At 32.6% G+C, this 24,686-nt stretch overlaps 1 protein-coding gene and 1 long non-coding RNA gene across 4 annotated transcripts; one reads left to right on the top strand and one right to left on the bottom strand.

Annotated features, from left to right (window-relative positions):
- The first annotated feature begins 253 nt into the window (after positions 1-253).
- Positions 254-1,143, top strand: LOC105794680 (uncharacterized). Its single transcript, XR_001134092.2, has 2 exons — positions 254-391; positions 793-1,143. It is a non-coding gene; the product is annotated as an uncharacterized LOC105794680 (long non-coding RNA).
- A 2,912-nt stretch (positions 1,144-4,055) lies between these two features.
- LOC105794678 (WAT1-related protein At5g40210) lies at positions 4,056-24,377 on the bottom strand. Of its 3 annotated transcripts, none has more exons than XM_052628519.1 (7): positions 23,974-24,377; positions 17,183-17,248; positions 16,981-17,094; positions 4,919-5,153; positions 4,668-4,826; positions 4,430-4,581; positions 4,056-4,340 (listed from the first exon to the last, which is right to left on the bottom strand). In XM_052628519.1, exons 1-7 carry the CDS (start codon positions 24,144-24,146, stop codon positions 4,199-4,201), a joined length of 1,041 nt encoding a protein of 346 aa, XP_052484479.1. In that variant the 5' UTR covers positions 24,147-24,377; the 3' UTR covers positions 4,056-4,198. The 3 variants fall into 3 exon arrangements, with proteins under 3 accessions (XP_052484479.1, XP_012479424.1, XP_012479426.1); XM_012623970.2 differs by lacking the exon at positions 23,974-24,377 and adding an exon at positions 17,360-17,692; XM_012623972.2 differs by lacking the exons at positions 4,056-4,340; positions 4,430-4,581; positions 4,668-4,826; ... (1 more) ...; positions 16,981-17,094; positions 17,183-17,248 and adding exons at positions 19,970-20,257; positions 20,347-20,498; positions 20,585-20,743; ... (1 more) ...; positions 23,591-23,704; positions 23,793-23,858 and having other exon boundaries at positions 23,974-24,374.
- Between the last annotated feature and the right edge of the window lie 309 nt (positions 24,378-24,686).

The following is a 24,686-nucleotide window of genomic DNA, read 5'->3' as shown; positions in this document are numbered from 1 at the left end:
AAAATGAAGCAAACGTAAAATTTATGGGGCCAAAATAAAAATAAACAGTAGGGACCGGACCGCATAAAGGCGCAAAAGTGGAGGACCTGGCGCGCAAATAACCCAATGAGCGAAAGTGCGCGGATCCTCCCGGGTCGGGTCACACGCGCGGGTCACAAGGCCAAATACGACGCCGTTTTGGAGGCCACTGAGAAAGGCCATAAACGGCGTCGTTTTCCTCATTATAAAATAAAAAAGACTTAAATCAGCAGCCCTCTACCATTTTCTAAAACCGTAGCCGCAACCTTACTTTCCTTCCCTGCTATTTGAGCGCTCCGCCGTTTTTCAGCCTCAGAATCCTTGCCTAAACTCCGATCGTGACGAAGCAACAAGGATTCCAGGCGATATTAAGGTACCTCACTTTCTCTTTTTATCGTTTTGTATATAAAAAAAAAGAAATGAAAAGAAATGGAGAACAACACAAAAAAGAAAACTGCAAATCACCTTCCAGATCCTTTTTTTCTTTCGATTCCTCTGAATATTTTTGATTTTTGTATTCAAATGTGTGTGTATGTTTTCGTAACAAAGAAAACAAAAAAAAGAGAAAATAGTAAAAAACCGAAAAAGAAAACTTCCAATCTTCTGTTTTTGTATTTCGTGTTGATATTGTTTTTTACCGAATGCTCTCTTTTTACAGATTCTCCCAATGGCTTTATAGCCGAATCGAAAATAAAAATAAAAAATACATCATTTTTTCCTATTTTTCTGCTATTCTGCCTTTTCTTTTGCGTTCTGTCTCTGCTTGTTTTGCAGGCGTTTGTTGCGAGTGCAGGTACGGAGGTGTGCGGGTCTGGTGTGTGCAGAGGTGTGTGGCGTGGCTCGGCTCGGAGGCGCACGTGGGGAGGCCACACATGGGGGCTTGCGGCAGCTGAGATCCTAAAAACCCTAGGGTTTCTGGTTTGCTTGGTACTGGGCCATCGGGCCAGGGATAGCCAATGGGCTGGTGTTGGATATTTGGAACTTGGGTTTAGGGTCTGTATAGAGCCTCTGCAATTGGGCTAATGTTACTGTTTTTGGACTTTAAATTTTTCTTTTGTATTATTTGGTTTGCAGGCCCGGGCAAATATTGGGCCTTACAAAAGCAATAATATCACTTTTGCACAATATGCCCAATTTTTCCACACAGGTGGCACTGAGTTCTGTTTGAAGCATTTCCAAAACGACCTCTACCTCTACCTCGATGAAATGAACCTCCTCTGCCTTGATATCCAACTATACTAGACACCTTCTGTGGACTGCTTATAACCTTGTGCACTATGAGAACTAGACTGACTTGTGGCAAGATTAACACTGAAAAGCCCAGTCATAGCACCTGACTTCTGCCTAGCTTCAAGATTAATCAGCATTGAAGACAAAATAGTTACATCATAGACTTTTCTGCTGGTGACCACCTAATCAATCTCACTAGGTAAACCATTAAGAATAGCTGCAATATGCTCTGCATCAAATATCTTTTCTCCACATATACCAAGATTATCCTTAATCATTTAAGTTGTCTCAAATAATCACGCATGTTTTGATCTCCTTTCTTTTGAGAGTACAAAGAATACCTAATATTCATAATCTTGGTAGTTGTTTTAGCAGAATACAGCTGACCAATGACTTCCCAAATTTCAGTAGCCGATTGACACATGACCAAATCTGGTAGGATCTCAGGACTAACAATAGAAAGTAACCAAGATGCTATGGCTTTATGTTGTTTATTAAATGAAACTCTTTCAGGATTTTTAACTAGATGACCAGACTCATCAGAAACAAACTCAGGAGGTATAGCCTGAGTACCATCAATGTAAGACTCCAAACCATAACCCTCCAAAGCAAAAGATACCTACTGTTTCCATAGAAGATAATTGATATCATCAAGCTGAATATTAATCTTCTTGTTAGTGAAATTCTTAGAAACATTGGTGGAACTGATACCAGCAACTTCTTGATCTTCAGAAGCACCAACTGCCATCACGAATTTCAGGGAAAAAAAATCAAAAAAATGGCTCAGATACCATATCAAAAGAATATGAACGAGATGAATAGAGAAAACAATCTTGTATTTCATATATCTACCTTACACTCAGGTAAGCATCCATATATATACATGAAGAGAATCAAGAAAGCATAACAAAGATAAACAACTGCAACTAACTAACATTAGCTAGCTAACTAACTAACAATCTTAACAGCTAACAGATTGAACCAACTGTACATTTACTACTAACAATAGAGGAGTGGTTTTACAAGTTGGAGATTTAAAAGGATTGATTTAGGATGGAGTCTTAAGTGATCTTGTTACTTCTTTGGTTCTCAAGTTAACAAGTTTAATGGAAGTTTATAGAAGGAAATTATGGTTGATTGGAGATGTAGACAGTGATGAAATATATAGAAAGTTTTCTGATAAGTTTCCCAATTTAGAAAAAGATTGAGATTTGCAATTGTTGCTCATTGCTTCTTTCAAGACTTCTTTTGATGGGGCTTACCCCAAATTCAGGTGGGTATTTTTTACTTTGATTACAATGCTTCGAATATCTTTCATATGGATTTGAAACCATGTTTTTTTGTTATTGTTTTAAAAAGTTGGTTCTCTTAGCAATTTTTATCCGCCTGATGTTGTTATCACTCTTCTGAGTAGAAAACATTCAACAAAGTAATCGTAATGTACTACTAGTTTAGAAAAGAAGGTTTTATGTCTCATGGTCTTGTCCTTTAGTACTAATTTGCAGCAGCAACAATAAAGAGGGAGAGGGATGGTGGTAGGGACGGTGGTGGTTGAGGTTTTTATTTTATTTTATTTTAATACAATTATATTTATTTAATTTTAATATTAATATAAAATTTACATTTATTATTATATTTTTAAAATATTTATGTATTTTTATATGTTTATTTGAATTTTTAGAATTCGAATCAAATTGAGATCATTTGTAAAATTTGAATGTTAATTTTTAAATTTATGGCTAAATTGATATAATATGTAAAAGTTGATGGCTAAATTTGTTATTATACCGATTTTTTAACTACCACATTAGCTTGCCGTTTGTGCTTTTAACAAAAGTGACCAAAGTGACTGAATTATGTAACATGAGTACTTAAATTGTAATATTTTTTTATTTTTGGTGCCTAAAATAAAAATCGTTGATAGTTGAGTGATTATCTGTGTAGTTTACCCTTTAATTATAGAAAATAATTTGGTACACGCATGTGGAGTTTTTAAACTTCATAAACAGGGTTTGGAGGTTGACAAATGTCTTGTAGTGTATAAAAAAATATTAAATAATAAATATTTTAAAAAAAAGATACATGTAAAGTTTTTAAGATTATTTGTGGAATAAAAAAAGGTACACTGCAATGTACCAGATAATCACCCTTAATTTATTGTAATTTGGAAAACTAGTGTAAAGGTATTTAGGTCAACTTGATTTTTTATGATATTCACTTGTTAAATGAAGCTTATTATTATTATTATTATTATTATTATTATTATTATTATTATTATTTATTTTATGGGAAAGGTGAGCACAATATCGATGATGTTGGATACTCTTCTTTGGAGGAACATTGAAAAATGGGGCTGTTGATGTTATGTTTGTTAGACCTATTCAATTTCGTGATCCAAATGTGTGTGAGCTGACTGTCATTAGGTTTGCTTTGGAGGTGTTTCTGAAAACATCATAGAAAGGAAAAGTGGGACTTTATGTTGAGATTGATTACGCGATTGCAATAAAATGGTGTCTTGAGGCACATCAGCCGCCCTTGAAGTTGTCTTATCTGTGCAATCATATTGAGAAACAGAGTTGGTGATGCAGAGATGAAATCCCAAAGAAAGCTACTAATATGCCCAATTCTTTGGCAAAAGGAGCCAATTGATCTCTGCTTTTTGCTGGTTGGTGGTGAATCCACTAAGATTTCTGTTTTGTAGTGTTTTTTTTATATGTTCTGTAAGGCAGTAACTTTTTTTTAATCAATAAAGTGGTTTATTCTTCTTGGAAAAAAAAGCGAGAAACCTTCAGACCCAAGACTGTAGGTAATGAAAATCTGAATCACAATTTTACTATACTTTCTTTTGAGAATTGAGGTTAAATAGAAAAGTATCTATAATCTCTTTATTCCAATATTTCCCCTTCACAACTTCTAGCACCTCTCCTTTCTATTTTTTCCCCAAAAATCACTATACCACTAAGGTATGAGTAGTATTTGGGAGTAAAGGATCTTTATTTGAGGACTGTGCGTCATGGACCATTTTCTCTTCTTGAGCTTGCCCCCAAATCACGGCATAAAATCCAATGGCTATTATCGCTGCTCCTAGCAAACTGCACCCACACATATCCAATTGAAAGCTTAATAATGCCTATAATGATTTTTATTTTTACTTATTACTGCATGAAAAAATTGCTCTGACCTTCCAAGATAAAGTTTGTCACCTAGAAAGGCGATCCCCATAGCAAGAGCAATGACCATCTCAAGTGGCTTAAACATGGAAACGTAGATAGGCCCTTTCTTCCGCAACGCCCATTTGTGAACCACACTTCGAAATGCTACTGCGAAAGCTGCCTACAAATCAAGAGGTACATCATCAAGTTTCTTTCTAGGCCTAACTATTGAGTTTGTCGAGTATTTTTATTCGAGTCTATGCTTACTGTATATACGGTAGCTATTAATTCCATATTAAACCCAATTTTCCAAGCATTTGGGTCCTTCTCTACCATCAAAGAGACAACAGAGGATAGGATGGCCACAATGATGCTGCAAATGAGTGTTACTAGCATCTCTGCTGGGTATCTCCTTATTATCCACGTCTGCAAAATGAGTGTTACTAGCTAATTATGCATGAACCCCCTCAAGAAAAAAACCGAAAGGTTGATTGTGTATTCATTAGGGGTGTGTGTACCTGAACATTAAGAATAATTGCGAAGATAACACTATGAGAGGCTAGGAAAAAGCCGCCAATGATCCAGTTGGAGTGAGGAATCCCAAGAACTTGGTGAAGAAAGCTGTACTTCCTTGGAGAAGTGGTGAGTGGAAGGCCTTTGTATAAAGTCACAACAAATGCCCCCGTGATCGATACCAAAGTTCCTAAAGACTTGGCTTGGCTGCTTTTGATCCCTAAGTCCAGCTTTTCCATCCTACAGACACCATTTCAAATCGTTTGCTGTTAGAGCTGTTTATGGCTGATCAAACCAAATTAAAAATAATATGGAGCTCCTTATATTATGAGTTAGATTACATTTTATTCTTTTTATTCAAAAAATAGATAAATTAGTCTGTGTACTTTAAATCAAAAAATAAATTGATCATTCCTGTTAAAAATTGCATCCATTTGTACGGTTAAAAACTTGTATAACTGGCAGAATCACATGAAAATAACATGTGGCATGTCACGTGTACCTCATGTTAATGTGCAAATACAAATTTTTAACAATAAAAATAGATGAAATTTTGTAACCGCGGGACCAGTTTACTCTTTAATCTAACTTACAATGATTAATTTATCCATTTTTTAGTATAAAAGTCAAAATATAATCTAACTTCTAGTATAAGGACATTCATAATATTTTACATATATTTATCCAATTCTATTATGCATAAATTTAAGCCTCAATTTTGCTTGCAAATTATTAGGTTTAGGTTTTGTTTGAATCATCGGTAAGATTTCCTCTGGAGAGATTAAAAATAGTGGTGATGACGAGATTAATTATTGTAGCCATTATATTAAGTATTGTATTAGTGAATTTCAAATATATGTGTTTGGATTCAATTATGTGATAAGAAAAATGACCATTATAGATATTATTTTAAAATATATTAAAATTATAATTTATTTAATATTTATGAAATTAAATAAATAATCAAAATTATGAAAATAATATTTATGACAGATAATAGTTTTAATGCTAAATAATTAAAAAAGGTTACTTTTGTAAAATAACTTTTCACTAGACTGAATTTACTCCCACGGTGAGATGGTATCCAAAGGAGCATTAGAAATTTAGGCCGGTCGATATTATTTTTCAAAACTTAATATCTAGCAATTTTATTATATAACTATATAAAATTTAAAACAGACAATAGATTAAACTACTTGCGAAGTTATTGTATTGTAAGTAGAAAAGCAAATTAAGACTTAAAATGTCTGGCTAAATTGATATTATAAGGTAAGTGGACATTAGCACATTTGGAAAATAATTAAAAATTATTTCTCTAAAAATAAAGATTAATTACGTTCATAGTCAATAAATTATTAGTAAGTATCTTTTGGTTACTCAACTATAAAAAGTTATAAAATGATAATCCAACTATTTAATTTTATCTTTTTGGTGGCTAACACAAATATGACGTGATAGTTTTAAAATTGGCATAATATTAACTTTAACTCTCAATATTTATACATTGCACCAATTTAATCTTGATTCAAAAAAATTAACCCTCAACATTTACATGTAATACCTAATTTTAGCCCGGGCTCACATATGGAAACATAATTTTTGAGGATATGCAATCTTAGATATGATATGCAATCCTAGATATGATATGCAATCTTAGATATGATATGCAATCTTAGAAGATATGATTTTGTAATCTTAGAGATTTAATTTGTAGATACCCTTTAATCTCAACCGTTGATGTAATTGACCTGTACCGTTGGATTTGGGGAGGCTCAACTATAAATAGAGGCCTCTCCCTTCAAAAAAAAAGAGGAAAGAAAAAAAAGAATGAGGAATAAAAAAGAGAACGATTGGCAGTTTTTTAAAGGTTGTATACTATTTTTTTTTAGATTATTTTTTACTTATTTATGATTTTAAAAAAGGGAGAAGGTGATACCACTGCGAATTTTATTTATTTATTTTATTTAGCCCCTCCGCCATTTAATGTTTTTGTAATTAAGTTTTTTTTATTTTTAAATTTACCCCTTTATTTATTTTCGATTTCAATTTGATCCTGATTGGACGACGCCGTTTAGGGAAATAGGGAAAATTTCCCTTCCGGTCCCTCCATGTAATATGCGCGTTCAATTTGGTCCTTCAGTTTCTATTTATGTATAGATTTGCCTCGAGTTTTTATTTACAGTTCAAATTAGTCTTTTTCATTTTTTATTTTTATTAATTAGTTTTTTATTCTTTTTTATATTTAATTATTTTTAAAAATATATATGTATATATATTTTCATATACATATATTTATTTTTGTAGTATAATATAATTATTTTATTTATTTATTTATATGTAATTATTTTTTTATCTATATGTATATATTTATTTTAGTATACATATGTATGTACACATATTAATATTTTTAACTAATTTTTATATATATGAACATTTTTTTTTAAATGCAAATATATTTTTTATATACTTTATACTTTTTTCCTTTATTTTCATAAATGCATCATGTATGTATAAGTTTCATAGCCCAAGATTTCATATGTAAATTATGTGTATGACTTTTAATTTCAATGCATATATACCATGTGCCTTTTATTCTTTATATTTTGTTTATTTTCTTCATTCGATTATTAATTCATGTTTTTATTTATAAGTTAAAATTCAATTTTTATTTTGATCGTTCATTTGATATTTTGTATGTGATTATTTTTATTATGTATATTGTTTCTATTTATTCATTTATTTATATTATTTCTACGTACTGTAATATTTATTATTGCATGGTATATCTAATGTAGCATCACATCATATTTTTACTCCATTTCAAACTTTTCAAAATTGAGATAGTGCTTGTATTTAGGATTTTCAAGGAAATTGAGCCCTAACGTATTGGGTTCCGATTTTCTTCGTTAAATCTAACAATCGAGCATTTTCTTTAATCAAAAATAAGAACTCATTATTGGGAATTCAACACGTTGTGTCCTAACGTATTGGATGTGACGCATTGATTTCTCGAAATGAATATTTTTTAAAAAAATAATAAAGGAAATATTTCGAGTTTGGGATTCTAAAGGAATTGTGCCCTAACGTATTGGGCCGCGATTTCTTAAATCTTGAATAAATGGATATTCTTTTAAATTTTTATTGCACTAGTATTTTTCCCTAATTCATTTTTGGGGAAAATTAGAATGTCGTGCCCTAACGTATTGGGTGTGGTATTTTCTTTCTCTGAAATGATAAGGGTCTTAATACGTAACGTTTAAGAGTTTTTGCTAGGGATTATATTTTTCAAATTTTCGACATTAAGACATTAATTAATTAACTAGGTACCAATTTTTGGGCGTTACGAGGGTGCTAATCCTTCCTCGAACGTGAATCGACTCCGGATCCGCTTTTTCTAAAACTCGAGACCAAAGCCGTTTTAGGTGATCCAATCACACCTTAATAAAAGATTGGTGGCGACTTCCAACTTTCATTTTTTAAAGTCGACAACCTAAAATTTTTGTTTTTTCAAAAAAATGGTTTCGACAGCTTGGCGACTCCGCTGGGGATTTTTAAAAAAAATAAGAGAGTCGAGCCACAAAGTTGATTAATTTTTGTCTATGGTCGAGAAAATATTTTTTTTAAAAAAATCATGAGATCATTGTGCATTCATTCATTTTCTTGCTTAATTGATCTTTGCATTATTCATTACATGAGTTGAATGATTTTACCCTTATAAGTGGGAGTGAGAAGCTATTTCCTTCGTGAGGTCTTCATCTCCGTACAGGATAGCGGATTGCTTTCGGGATACATCCGTACCTATGTCTTCGTGAGATTTTCATCTCCATGCAGCCATAGGGAAATGTATTCCCCTGAACTGAACTTGGTCCGTATGAACCTATAATGGGTGAGGATCGAGGAATCTGCTAGTTCAGGTACCCTTACTTTAGAACCAAACCGCATATAATGAACCTTAGGAACTTACCCTAGGTAGAACTATGCCAAATCCCTAGAGGTCACCCGAGTAGGTACTTTATTTATTTGCTTTTACTTTGTACTAACTTGTTTTTTATGTTGTTTTTATTATGATTGCATTGCATTTGCATCATAAAAAAGAGGTGTTGATTCACGTTTAGTTGCTAAATAGTGAGCTTGTCATAAGAAAATGGGTTTCTTGATAAAGTGGATGACAATATGGTTGTCCGAATAGGGTCCAAGAACATATGATAAGAGAAGGATGATAATCTAATGGAGGACTACACGATTATGGCTCTGTTGCCCAATGATTCAAGATGAAAAAGATTATTTGAGAGCTGCTGAACCTTCTTAAAGAGAAGCCAACGAGTATCACGAGAATGAGCGAACAACAAGTTACGGCTCGGATCGAGCAAAAAGGAGATAGAAGAGACGTTTTTTGAAGAGTTTGTGAGATTTATCTTAACGCTCGAATGAAGAAAATGATTGAATATCTCCGCCTATGAGGGCAAGGCCGAATAAATATCCATTTTATGTAAAGAGATTTGTTTTCTAGTAAAGTTCTCTAAATGGAATTGAATCAGAATCAACGTCTCTTTATGCATTTATTTCATGCATTCGCATTACATAATATCATAACATTAAAGTCCACTAAAAGAGTCTAATCGATTAAAATCATTCTTCAGTTAATCTGGAAACCAACCAACTTACCAACACCCTTACGGTATCCAAGCAAAGATTAGAGAAATGGAACAAATGTTGGAAAAATTAGAGCGCATGCAGATACCGATACAGGAGCAATTGACCAAATTTCAGCAGGAAACGAGAGATCAGTTGCTAGAATTACAGAGAACTATGATGAGCCAATTTAACCGATTGCTAGCTGGAAAGTTAGAAGAAATGAAAAGACCAGTGGTCCACCTTGGGGTTGATAATGAGGATCTTGCTTATTCTCTAGGTGGTACTCCGATAAATGTCTAGGTCCAGCTAGATGAGCGTCCACAAGGGGCATTCTTTACTATCAGCTCCCAACAATATCAGACTTGTACATCGACATCAGTGAATCGCCTGACGGGCCCAGAATCCAATTTGAGGATCAATTTAGCTAATCATGTTGCTTTTGACAATCCAGTAGAAATAAAACAGGCGAAGGTAGAGCACCCAGATACCATGAAAGCCTCAAGGAAGAAGGGGAATAAGGGGAATAATGAAGGCAGATATAACAAGGGCCACTCAAAACCAATCACTGTGGGTCGGTCACAGACAGAAACCACCAACCATCAGAGCCCTTTAAAGCAAGAATCTTACACGAAGGTAAATGCAGAAAGACCTCAGTTCACGCCTATACCGATATCATATAGCAAGCTATATCAAAGCCTATTTAATGCACATGTGGTGTCCCCTTTCTACCAGAAACCAATGTTGCCTCCATTTCCTAAATGGTATAACGCAAATGCTCAGTGTGAATACCATGCAGGGATTGCGGGGCACTCGATAGAAAACTGTACCGCATTCAAAAAGATAGTTGAAAGATTTATTAATATTGGCATTGTCAAATTTAATGAGGCCACCAGTGCAGAAAATCTGCTACCCAATCTCATTGATAATGGGATGAATACGACATATGAAGAAGAGTTCGAGAGCATTCATGTCAATGTCGTATATGAAGACACACTTAAAAAGGGAGCTTGTTAGATATCCACCCTTATAAACTTGGAAGCGTCTAAGTAATTGGATTGCGGAAGAAATCTCTGTAGTCTTTAGAGCTTATTTAGAGTAATGTTTAGAACATTATTGTTATTTTTAGCCTAAAAATGATGGGAATTCCTTTGTGAAATAGGCTCATGTCTAAACATCATTATTCTAATAAAATACATCTTTACATTTATTTTTGAGCCAACATTCTTTCATTCTTTGCGAGTAATTATTATGCCATTCTTTTGGATTTTCTTCCACATCATTCTTTCATTCATAATTATATTGTACAAATAATTATTCGTAAATTCATACATTCTTTTGTATATTCTTTTGCGCTTACTATGGGTCTCCAGATATCAATGACATGAGTGACGCTGCTACTGACTCAGAATCTCCTTCTGAGCGAGAAATGTGTTAGGGATCTCATGACTTTGAAGATGACATAGATCGTAGCCTATTTCTAGATCTGTTAAGGATGGTAGAACAAGTCGAGAAACGAATCTTACTACAAAGAATCATTGGGATACATGACTTCTCCTTATGTGGGGCATGAAGGTCATTTGGTCGATCTTGCCAAAAGAGTTTGACGGTCATCGATTCATCTTTGTGATCGTCAATTACTTTACTAAATGAGGGAAAGCTACTTCATAAGCCAATGTCATGAAGTCGACAGTCAGCAAATTCTCGAAGAATCCTATATCAGTATGGAACCCCAAAAAGATCATATTTGACAATTTACTAAATTTGAAAAACAGCACAATATCAAAGGTTTGCAGTCTGTTCGTGACTAATGCCATATCACAAAAAAAAACCTCCGCCGGGGCAATACCTTTCTCCTGGGCCCATTGCGGTATTGCCTATTGAAGACAAGATTCTTGCTCTCTGAGTTTTTGGATTAATTCTGATTGAAGATGAATGTTCAAAGTTATTCATCATGGTCAAATGCGCCAAAAGCAAATGATGCGAGCTCACAAAAAAGAGTCCGCCCTAGAGATTTCCTTGAAAGGGACCTGGTATTGAAAAAGATCCTTCCCACACAAAAAGAACTTTATTCCAAGTTGGGAAGGACCTTATGTTGAAGTCCTTATCTGGAAAAGCGTCGATTAGAAGGGATAACAAGGACATGCCTAATCTTATGAGTTCAGATTCAAAAAACAAAAGGGTCAAAATCAAAATAAAAAATAAAAGTGATAAAAAGAAAAAGAAAAGAAAAATGGAGAGGCCAAGGTGAAAATCCGCAACTGACGCTTTGAGACCAAAGGGGATTTGAGTTGAAAACCCGAAAAGGACGGCTCGAATATTAATCAAAATGGGGCATGAGGTGATCAGAGCAACGCGAATCTTGATCAGATTGGGGCATGTGGTGATCTAGTTATACTTGAATCAATAGGAAAGAGTAGGCAACATCTTGAGGCATCCACAGTAATTGTAGATCTCTCAAACACATGTCAAACTCGAAGGGTCTTGAAAGTTTATCAGAGAATTTCAAGCTGCGATATCTGGGGCACCCAATTTTCATACTATTGAATTTGTTGTTCTTGGAATACTTCATTCTTTTCAAAGATACACATTCCCAATCAATTTCTTTGTTATCTTTCTTTGCTATTTTTGATAACTTATTTCTTTCGAGCTATGCTTAGAACCAATTTTTTCTTATCTATTGTTATGACCTTTTTTGCAAGCATGTTGCATTGGAATAATGATTAATGGACTAATAAAACTTTCACAAGGGAAGTTTTGCATATTACTTTAAAAGTTTCTAAATAATACAAGAACCTGAAACAGGACTATTGTTTAGAACGCACCAAGTTTAAAGGTTGGAAATTTAAGAAGGAAGAGTCTAATTACAACTTTCTGGATTCTGTTGTCAAAAACATTGATTGAACAAATGACATGATGATGACAAAGCTTAATAAACAAGCGAGCAATGGTCACTAGGTAATAGGAAGGGTTTCCTCGGAGAAGAAAGACTTCATTTGCACATGAGCCTTTGGTGCGACACCTTGGTCATGGTGTAAAGGGCCAAAGAATTTTACATTCTGTATCCTTGAATTGTGATAGGAGTGGATTGAGAAGAAGCCATATATTTCTACCCTCGGGTTGCAGTGGGAGAATGATGGTACAAATTTTACGTCCTAGTAGATTGAACTTTGAGGTTTACAGTGGGGGAAATCTGACTAAGTGGAGACGCCAGCCGAGCAAGAAAGCGTTGTAGCACGTCAATGATAAAGCCTTAAGCAATGATAACTTAAGCGAAAAAGGGGATCATTCTAAAAAATAGCATTCTACATTCATGCAAACACCATTCACACATGTCTAGTTAGGAGCATTTGATTCATGCCATCCTAATCATTAGGCATAATTAGGTTCATTATACAGGTCATGTTCCCCAGAGAGCAGATCAGTGAAGATAGCAGGTCTTGTCTTCCTATATTGGTAGGAAGTGGATCGAAGATGCAGATCTTGTCTTCCCATATTGGTGGCGGAGTAGATCGAAGAAAGCAGATATTGTCTTCATTTATTGGCGTGAAGTAGATCGAAGATAGCAGGTCTTGTCTTCCTATATTGGTAGGAAGTGGATCGAAGATGCAGATCTTGTCTTCATGTATTAGCGTGAAGTAGATCGAAGATAGCAGATCCTGTCTTCCTATATTGGTAGCGAAGGGGATCGAAGATGCAGATCTTGTCTTCCCATACTGGTGGCGAAGTAGATCGAAGAAAGCAGATCTTGTCTTCATGTATTGGCGTGAAGTAGATCAAAGATAGCAGGAAGTGGATCGAAGATGTAGATCTTATCTTCCCATACTGGTGGCGAAATAGATCGAAGAAAGTAGATCTTGTCTTCATGTATTGGTGTGAAGTAGATCGAAAATAGAAGGTCCTGTCTTCCTATATTGGTAGGAAGTGGATCGAAGATGCAGATCTTGTCATCCCATACTGGTGGCGAAGTAGATCGAAAACACCAGCCTTGCCTCCCTGGGTTGCAGCGGAGCAGGTTAAAAATAGCAGATCTTGCCGTCCTGCACCAACAGCGAAGCAGATCGATGACCTCAGCCCTATCTCACTGGTCAGCAATGGAATAGGTTAAAGATTGTGAATCCTATCTCCCTGGTCAGCAGTGGAACAGGGTGAAGATTGTAAGTCTTATCTTTTTGCAGTTTCAGTGGAATAGATTGAAGCACTAGCTCTTATACTTCTGAAGATGCAGTAGGAAGGAATGAGGCTACTTGAAGAAGAAGAGTTTCATGTTCTGAACAAGACCAAGGGCAAAATTGGGCATTTTAAAGTCTTTGCTGCGTTCTGTTACACGACAACGAGCAAAGAGGGGCAGCTGTAATACCCAATTTTAGCCCGGGCTCACATATAGAAACATAATTTTTGAGGATATGCAATCTTAGATATGATATGCAATCCTAGATATGATATGCAATCTTAGATATGATATGCAATCTTAGATATGATATGCAATCTTAGAAGATATGATTTTGTAATCTTAGAGATTTAATTTGTAGATACCCTTTAATCTCAGCCGTTAATGTAATTGATTTGTACCGTTGAATTTTGGGAGGCTTAACTATAAATAGAGGCCTCTCCCTTCAAAGAAAAAGAGGAAAGAAAAAAAAAAGGAGGAATAAAAAAGAGAACGATTTGCAGTTTTTTAAAGGTGGCTTACTATTTTTTTTCTTTCGATTATTTTTTACTTATTTACGATTTTAAAAAAGGGAGAAGGTGATACCACTGCGAATTTTATTTATTTATTTTATTTAGCCCCTCCGCCATTTAATGTTTTTGTAATTAAGTTTTTTTATTTTTAAATTTACCCTTTATTTATTTTCGATTTCAATTTGATCTGATTGACGACGCCGTTTAGGAAATAGGGAAAATTTCCTTCCGGTCCCTCCATGTAATATGCTGCGTTCAATTTGGTCCTTGATTTCCATTTATGTATAGATTTGCCTCGAGTTTTTATTTACAGTTCAAATTAGTCTTTTTCATTTTTTATTTTTTATTAATTAGTTTTTATTCTTTTTATATTTAATTATTTTTAAAAAATATATGTATATATATTTTCATATACGCATATTTATTTTTGTAGTATAATATAATTATTTTTTATTTATTTATATGTAATTATTTTTATCTATATGTATATATTTATTTTAGTATACATATGTATGTACACATATTAATATTTTTAACTAATTTTTATATATATGAACATATTTTTTTTTAAATGCAAATATATTTTTTATATACTTTATACTTTTTTCCTTTATTTTCATAAATGCATCATGTATGTATAAGTTTCATAGCCCAAGATTTCATATGTAAATTATGTGTATGACTTTTAATTTCAATGCATATATACCATGTGCCTTTTATTCTTTATATTTTGTTTATTTTCTTCATTCGATTATTAATTCATGTTTTTGTTTATAAGTTAAAATTCAATTTTATTTTGATCGTTCATTTGATATTTTGTATGTGATTATTTTTATTATGTATATTGTTTCTATTTATTCATTTATTTATATTATTTCTCGATATTGTAATATTTATTATTGCATGGTATATCTAATGTAGCATCACATCATTTTTTTACTCGATTTCAAACTTTTCAAAATTGAGATAGTGCTTGTATTTAGGATTTTCAAGGAAATTGAGCCCTAACGTATTGGGTTCCGGTTTTCTTCGTTAAATCTAACAATCGAGCATTTTTCTTTAATCAAAAAATAAGAACTCATTATTGGGAATTCAACACGTTGTGTCCTAACGTATTGGATGTGACGCATTGATTTCTCGAAATGAATATTTTTTAAAAAAAATAATAAAGGAAATATTTCGAGTTTGGGATTCTAAAGGAATTGTGCCCTAACGTATTGGGCCGCGATTTCTTAAATCTTGAATAAATGGATATTCTTTTAAATTTTTATTACACTAGTATTTTGCCCTAATTCATTTTTGGGGAAAATTAGAATGTCGTGCCCTAACGTATTGGGTGTGGTATTTTCTTTCTCTGAAATGATAATGGTCTTAATACGTAACGTTTAAGAGTTTTTGCTAGGGATTATATTTTTCAAATTTTCGACATTAAGACATTAATTAATTAACTAGGTACCAATTTTTGGGCGTTACGAGGGTGCTAATCCTTCCTCGAACGTAACTGACTCCCGGATCCGTTTTTCTAAAACTCGTAGACCAAAGCCGTTTTTTAGGTGATCCAATCACACCTTAATAAAAGATTGGTGGCGACTTCCAACTTTCATTTTTTAAAGTCGACAACCTAAAATTTTTGTTTTTTCAAAAAAATGGTTTCGACATTACACATTGTGTAATTTGATCTTTTTGCAGTTTTGTTTTTCTTTGTCACCCTTTTACCTAAAAAACTAAGGAAAAAATAAATTTATTAGCTAAGTTTATCCTAAAAAACTAAAGAAAAACTTACCAATAGTTAGATGACTACCACTTGTAATTTATCTTAAAAAGTAGTAAATATTATTAAGAGAATGCTTTTATTTTTACTATAAAATTTATAAAAATACTTTAAATCCAAAAATACGAGACTTAAACAGAGTACCTGAAAATTTTTAAAATCTTGATCTTATCATTTCAATCAAAACTAGTCCATTTTTATATTGTTTTTCATAAAGAGAGGGGTAAAAGACTTTAATAACTACTCATTTATTTTATTCTAGAGATGATCATGAGTCAGGTCAAGTCGGGCCCATGCAAGGATTTAGATCAAAATTTTATACTCGAGCTAATCCAATTTAAGAAAGGTAAAATTCAGACTCGATTCGGTCAGCTCATATTTGACTTTTCTAGATTAATTTTAATTTAATTTTTTTAAAAATATATATAATACACTCTAAAATGGTAAAATAAATATTTTGCAACACATTAAAAATATTTATATTAAAAAACTATCATAAATATAACAAATGTTTCATTATATTAAAAATATAAATAAATATAATAAATATTTTATTGTATTAAATATAATTTTAAAATTTTATATTTTAGGTTGAGTTACTTAATTAGGTAATTATTTTTTTAAGTTTTGAATAATACATTTAATTGTTATTGAATTAGTGATTTAATATAAATATATAATTATTATTTAACATATATATAAATAATATAATATTTATTATATTACAATATATTCGGGTAGAGTAAAACTCGGAAAAAAAAAATCATTTTTATTGAACCACCAGTACCAGACAACCAACTAACATGCTTTGATGTTCCATTTTTATAGGCCACTGAAAAGTAAAAGTAAGAAAAAAGAAACCACGGATAAAGGCTTATCTAGGTAAATGGTGGTGATATATCAAAGAATCTGAATGAATCATCAGCCATTGACCATAGCAAATTAAATAGGCAGTGAAAATAAACAGAAATAAGAGCGCACCGAGAGATGATGGAGAAGATGAAAGTGAAGGCTGGAGTAAGATCAGCCATGGCGGATGCCAGAGTTGGAGATCCATATCCTATTCCAATGTATGTGCATATCTGTCCTCCATAACTGAAACCCATGTTGCTTAGCAATTTGTCATCATCCCCCCATCTCCACCTTTCTTTTATCTCTATTTCAAAGTCCACGGAAAACGTACCTGAGAACGCCTAGAAGGAAAATTTTGCAGATGGTAGACCATGTAAGCACTGGTGGGCTTCTTTTTCTGTCATCAATTCATAAATAACTTGGTTCAAATTTCAATTCCCTTTGCTACCCAAGAAGCTGAAAACAGTATATAATATATATATATATATATATGGAATTTATTTATTACCTGTAGAAGATGATAATACATGGGGCAAGCATAAAGATGCCAAGAACGTTCGAGTAAAATACTAGCACGAAATCACTGAGTCCTTTGTTCATGGCAGCTTTATTTACAGTGTTTAAGCCCACCTCTAAGAACTCTGTTGCAACCATTATTGCAGTAACACTTTTTTCCCACATTATGTTATCCTCTCTAATCTAAGGGTGACTTTTGCTTTGGGGATTGTGATATTCGGTGTTTGAAGCGGAAGATAAAAGGGATCACTTTCCTGACATATAGAAAACGAGAGGTTAAGTAAGAAGGAGGAGGGAAGGGGGAAGAATTGGATTTTTCAAAGATGCCACGTCCATGACATTTTTGTAGTGGAGCCTAAATTGGTGGCCAGTGGCCACTATTCAGGCACACCATACACTATGCATGTTTTTGTGAATTGGCATCCTTTCTTTTTGAATTCAGCCTTCTTTTACCCCTATAACAATCTCTTTCTTACTTTTGTACTTTTTTGACTCTATGCATGTTTTTGTGAATTGGCATCCTTTATACTACTACTCCTTAACTCCTCTTTTATTGAGACTTGTAACAACAATGATTTATTTTTTCACAAATAAATAAATAAATGGTCTCTTATGGTTCCAATTTTCTTCATTAGGAATATTTATCATAATGTGAATGATCCACAATCATCAAAAGGTTAAACTCATGATTATGAATTGCATGTACAAGGGAAAAAAATGAAGGTGATGATGAACATAATAACTATAATAGCATTTGTTAGCTTTGAGCAAGTCAATTCTTTCATATAAGAATTGCATATGATATATATATATATATATATATATATAACCAAAAACAAATATATTTACAACCATAATTCACATCCATTTCACAATTGCTTTAGAGCAATTGGCCAACTTGTTGAGAAGTTTTTATGGGTTTTGACTTTTGAGTAAGCCAGTGCTTTCATATAAGAATTGTATTGCTGAAGTTATAATTAAGCTGGTATGGGGACTAATTGTCATATTGGTTATCCACGTATCTTGATATATACTAGAATCATGGTAATCCATGTATCCTGATATAAACTGGAATCAGACAGCAGTGACAACTAGTCCTCCAATCACACCGTAGAGTGATGACTGATATAACCAAGTTACAATTAGTAATTTCCTTCAGTCTTGGTAATATATATATATATATAGCAAAACAGTATTAGAACTTTTATAAACAACGGCAATGATGAAGGAAAAAATAATCAAAATCGTAAAATAATCATTGTAATTATTGGTTGAGATCGTCCATGCTACTTACCAAGAAGGAGTGTTATATTTCGGTTTTATGTCCCAACACAAAAAGTTTTGTTGCCATCCATATAATTTATAACGACTAATAGTATAAAATGTATGTATGTAAGATGCCATCCACATCTAATATTGTCGCTCTATGAATTACAGACAATGAAGCGGCCATCCTACTGACCTTCCTCACCCACGAGCAGTACTTGCATAAACAGAAGCCATTTCCCAATAAGAAGGAATCTTGATTTTGGTGTGACAATGTCCACTCAGATTTCTTCATACAAATACAAGGTTCTTTTCTAAAGAAAAAATAAAGGGCTTCTAAAGCAACAGAATTCTTTTGTGGGAAGCGTAAAAAAGAAAGCAAAACATACATATTTCCTGGTATAAAGTGCTTTGAGACATGGATAATATTTTCTCTAAGAATATCCTCTTTCTGTTGTTGGATCTACTATTTGGTATTTGTGAGTAAAATGTGGCTGAAATTTTCTATATGTGCAGGGGCATGGCTAGGGGAACTGGCATGGCCGACCCTCTTAAAATGGAAAACTTTTCATTTAAGCCTTTTAAATTTTTAAAATTTTATATTAGTAAAGGTAAAATTACACTTTGACCCTCTTAAAAATGATAAAAATTTGATTTAATATTTTAAAAATTATAAATATATAAGCTATTCAAATGGTAAAATTATATTTTTACTATCGTACAAATTAAAATTTAATTTTGTCCCCCCTAAAATTTTTTTTACCTTCGCCCCTGTATATGGGGGTCCTGTTCTTTACTGAATGGGGATTATTCTAGGTGGTATCAGTAATTGATCTTGTATTATGTTGGGAAAAAAATAGGGAGAACAGGGTATTAAGAAGTTGAATTTGGGGAGCTTATTTGTGAGGTGTGCCTCCTATTTTTCTCCTAATTAAGCTCTGCTATATTTTCTTAGTTAAACTTTAATTATTCTAGTGATATTTTAGTATGATTAGAACTATAATCTTAGCCTATTTAAAGGGACCTTGTATCCATATTTCAACATGCCAATTAGAAAAAAGGTTTTCCTTTTGAGAGTGACAAGATATAGTCGCATATAAGTTTTAGTGAGAGTTTCATAGTAATTATGGAGAGTATTTTATATCCTTTTTGTGAATGCCTTATGAGATTTAAGGTTTTGTTTATCGATTTGCTCTTCGGGATTTGGAGCTTTATATTAGGGGTTTTGGGTAATGTATGTTTAGTACATTTGAGTTTATTTTCTCCAGATTGTACTCTCGTTTGTTTACTCATTTAGTGAAAAGTCGAAGCCTCATTTACTTGTGGTTTTTTCCTCTTTAATGAAAATCTGAATCACAATTTTACTAGACTTTCTTTTGAGAATTGAGGTTAAATAGAAAAGTATCTATAATCTCTTTATTCCAATATTTCCCCTTCACAACTTCTAGCACCACTCCTTTTCTATTTTTTCCCCAAAAATCACTATACCACTAAGGTATGAGTAGTATTTGGGAGTAAAGGATCTTTATTTGAGGACTGTGCGTCATGGACCATTTTCTCTTCTTGAGCTTGCCCCCAAATCACGGCATAAAATCCAATGGCTATTATCGCTGCTCCTAGCAAACTGCACCCACACGTATCCAATTCAAAGCTTAATAATGCCTATAATGATTTTTATTTTTACTTAGTACTGCATGAAAAAATTGCTCTGACCTTCCAAGATAAAGTTTGTCACCTAGAAAGGCGATCCCCATAGCAAGAGCAATGACCATCTCAAGTGGCTTAAACATGGAAACGTAGATAGGCCCTTTCTTCCGCAACGCCCATTTGTGAACCACACTTCGAAATGCTACTGCGAAAGCTGCCTACAAATCAAGAGGTACATCATCATGTTTCTTTCTAGGCCTAACTATTGAGTTTGTCGAGTATTTTTATTCGAGTCTATGCTTACTGTATATACGGTAGCTATTAATTCCATATTAAACCCAATTTTCCAAGCATTTGGGTCCTTCTCTACCATCAAAGAGACAACAGAGGATAGGATGGCCACAATGATGCTGCAAATGAGTGTTACAAGCATCTCTGCTGGGTATCTCCTTATTATCCACGTCTGCAAAATGAGTGTCACCAGCTACTTATGCATGAACCCCCTCAAGAAAAAAACCGAAAGGTTGATTGTGTATTCATTAGGGGTGTGTGTACCTGAACATTAAGAATAATTGCGAAGACAACACTATGAGAGGCTAGGAAAACGCCGCCAATGATCCAGTTGGAGTGAGGAATCCCAAGAACTTGGTGAAGAAAGCTGTACTTCCTTGGAGAAGTGGTGAGTGGAAGGCCTTTGTATAAAGTCACAACAAATGCCCCCGTGATCGATACCAAAGTTCCTAAAGACTTGGCTTGGCTGCTTTTGATCCCTAAGTCCAGCTTTTCCATCCTACAGACACCATTTCAAATCGTTTGCTGTTAGAGCTGTTTATGGCTGATCAAACCAAATTAAAAATAATATGGAGCTCCTTATATTATGAGCTAGATTACATTTTATTCTTTTTATTCAAAAAATAGATAAATTAGTCTGTGTACTTTAAATCAAAAAATAAATTGATCATTCCTGTTAAAAATTGCATCCATTTGTACGGTTAAAAACTTGTATAACTGGCAGAATCACATGAAAATAACATGTGGCATGTCACGTGTACCTCATGTTAATGTGCAAATACAAATTTTTAACAATAAAAATAGATGAAATTTTGTAACCGCGGGACCAGTTTACTCTTTAATCTAACTTACAATGATTAATTTATCCTTTTTTAGTATAAAAGTCAAAATATAATCTAACTTCTAGTATAAGGACATTCATAATATTTTTACATATATTTATCCAATTCTATTATGCATAAATTTAAGCCTCAATTTTGCTTGCAAATTATTAGGTTTAGGTTTTGTTTGAATCATCGGTAAGATTTCCTCTGGAGAGATTAAAAATAGTGGTGATGACGAGATTAATTATTGTAGCCATTATATTAAGTATTGTATTAGTGAATTTCAAATATATGTGTTTGGATTCAATTATGTGATAAGAAAAATGACCATTATAGATATTATTTTAAAATATATTAAAATTATAATTTATTTAATATTTATGAAATTAAATAAATAATCAAAATTATGAAAATAATATTTATGACAGATAATAGTTTTAATGCTAAATAATTAAAAAAGGTTACTTTTGTAAAATAACTTTTCACTAGACTGAATTTACTCCCACGGTGAGATGGTATCCAAAGGAGCATTAGAAATTTAGGCCGGTCGATATTATTTTTCAAAACTTAATATCTAGCAATTTTATTATATAACTATATAAAATTTAAAACAGACAATAGATTAAACTACTTGCGAAGTTATTGTATTGTAAGTAGAAAAGCAAATTAAGACTTAAAATGTCTGGCTAAATTGATATTATAAGGTAAGTGGACATTAGCACATTTGGAAAATAATTAAAAATTATTTCTCTAAAATAAAGATTAATTACGTTCATAGTCAATAAATTATTAGTAAGTATCTTTTGGTTACTCAACTATAAAAAGTTATAAAATGATAATCCAACTATTTAATTTTATCTTTTTGGTGGCTAACACAAATATGACGTGATAGTTTTAAAATTGGCATAATATTAACTTTAACTCTCAATATTTATACATTGCACCAATTTAATCTTGATTCAAAAATTAACCTTCAACATTTACACATTGTGTAATTTGATCTTTTGCAGTTTGTTTTTCTTTGTCACCCTTTTACCTAAAAACTAAGGAAAAATAAATTTATTAGCTAAGTTTATCCTAAAAACTAAAGAAAAACTTACCAATAGTTAGATGACTACCAAGTGTAATTTATCTTAAAAGTAATAAATATTATTAAGAGAATGCTTTTATTTTTAATATAAAATTTATAAAAATACTTTAAATCCAAAAATACGAGACTTAAACAGAGTACCTAAAAATTTTTAAAATCTTAATCTTATCATTTCAATCAAAACTAGTCTATTTTTTATATTGTTTTTTCATAAAGAGAGGGGTAAAAGACTTTAATAACTAATCTTTTATTCTATTCTAGAGATGCTCATGAGTCAGGTCAAGTCGGGCCCATGCAAGGATTTATATCAAAATTTCAAACTCGAGCTTAGCCCGGCTTGAAAAGTGATTTTACTTTTTTGTTCAAGTCTAATCCAATTTAAGAAAGGTAAAACTCAGACTTGATTCGGTCAGCCCATATTTGACTTTTCTAGATTAATTTTAATTTAAATTTTTTTTAAAATATATATAATACACTCTAAAAAGTGGTAAAATAAATTTTTTTAACACATTAAAAATATTTATATTAAAAAAAACTACCATAAATATAACAAATGTTTCATTATATTAAAATATAAATAAATATAATAAATATTTTATTGTATTAAATATAATTTTAAAATTTTATATATTAGGTTGAGTTATTTAATTAGGTAAATTATTTTTAAAATTTTGAACAATACATTTAATTGTTATTGAATTAGTGATTTAATATAAAAATATATAATTATTATTTAACATATATAAATAATATAATATTTATTATATTACAATATATTCGGGTAGAGTAAAACTCGGAAAAAAAAATCATTTTTACAGGCTTGGCGAATAAAATTTAATCGCCCAATGCCACCATCTCGTTTACATTATTATCTTATCTCACGAGTGAAGGGACCCTTGAACCACCAGTACCAGACAACCAACTAACATGCTTTGATGTTCCATTTTTATAGGCCACTGAAAAGTAAAAGTAAGAAAAAAGAAACCACGGATAAAGGCTTATCTAGGTAAATGATGGTGATATATCAAAGAATCTGAATGAATCATCAGCCATTGACCATAACAAATTAAATAGGCAGTGAAAATAAACAGAAATAAGAGCGCACCGAGAGATGATGGAGAAGATGAAAGTGAAGGCTGGAGTAAGATCAGCCATGGCGGATGCCAGAGTTGGAGATCCATATCCTATTCCAATATATGTGCATATCTGTCCTACATAACTGAAACCCATGTTGATTAGCAATTTGTCATCATCCCCCCATCTCCACCTTTCTTTTATCTCTATTTCAAAGTCCCCGGAAAACGTACCTGAGAACGCCTAGAAGGAAAATTTTGCAGATGGTAGACCATGTAAGCACTGGTGGGCTTCTTTTTCTGTCATCAATTCATAAATAACTTGGTTCAAATTTCAATTCCCTTTGCTACCCAAGAAGCTGAAAACAGTATATAATATATATATATATATATATATCTGGAATTTATTTATTACCTGTAGAAGATGATAATACATGGGGCAAGCATAAAGATGCCAAGAACGTTCGAGTAAAATACTAGCACGAAATCACTGAGTCCTTTGTTCATGGCAGCTTTATTTACAGTGTTTAAGCCCACCTCTAAGAACTCTGTTGCAACCATTATTGCAGTAACACTTTTTTCCCACATTATGTTATCCTCTCTAATCTAAGGGTGACTTTTGCTTTGGGGATTGTGATATTCGGTGTTTGAAGCGGAAGATAAAAGGGATCACTTTCCTGACATATAGAAAACGAGAGGTTAAGTAAGAAGAAGGAGGGAAGGGGGAAGAATTGGATTTTTCAAAGATGCCACGTCCATGACATTTTTGTACCGTATAGTGGAGCCTAAATTGGTGGCCAGTGGCCACTATTCAGTCACACCATACACTTAAATAGATTAATCTCAGCTCTTGACCTAGCGCATAAGAAATTAATGTGTTAAGGCTTGAATAAAAATGACAACTTTTGTTGACAGGTGACGGAGGTGTTTGCTTGAAGACAATCTTTCACCTCTTGGTTGTTGGATTGTCATTGATAGTTCAATTGCTCGAAATTAATTACCTGCTCATTACGGTTAGGTTATTCACTTTTCAATGTAAACATTTCTCTAAATGTAAACCTTCTCTTCATGAATAACTAGAGCCGACTTGACATAATAACTTTAAAATTTTTCAAAAGACATAATTGA

The sequence above is a fragment of the Gossypium raimondii genome, chromosome 3 (assembly GCF_025698545.1).
Source record: "Gossypium raimondii isolate GPD5lz chromosome 3, ASM2569854v1, whole genome shotgun sequence".
NCBI lineage: Eukaryota > Viridiplantae > Streptophyta > Magnoliopsida > Malvales > Malvaceae > Gossypium > Gossypium raimondii.
This window is presented reverse-complemented; position numbering and strand designations above follow the sequence as displayed.

Coding starts and splice junctions, on each gene's coding strand:
- LOC105794678 (XM_052628519.1), bottom strand. CDS start 24,146: ATGTGGGAAAAAAGTGTTACTGCAATAATGGTTGCAACAGAGTTCTTA. Junction 17,095..17,182: donor TTCCTTCTAGGCGTTCTCAG/GTACGTTTTCCG, acceptor CATGGGTTTCAG/TTATGGAGGACAGATATGCA. Junction 4,341..4,429: donor GACAAACTTTATCTTGGAAG/GTCAGAGCAATT, acceptor GTGTGGGTGCAG/TTTGCTAGGAGCAGCGATAA.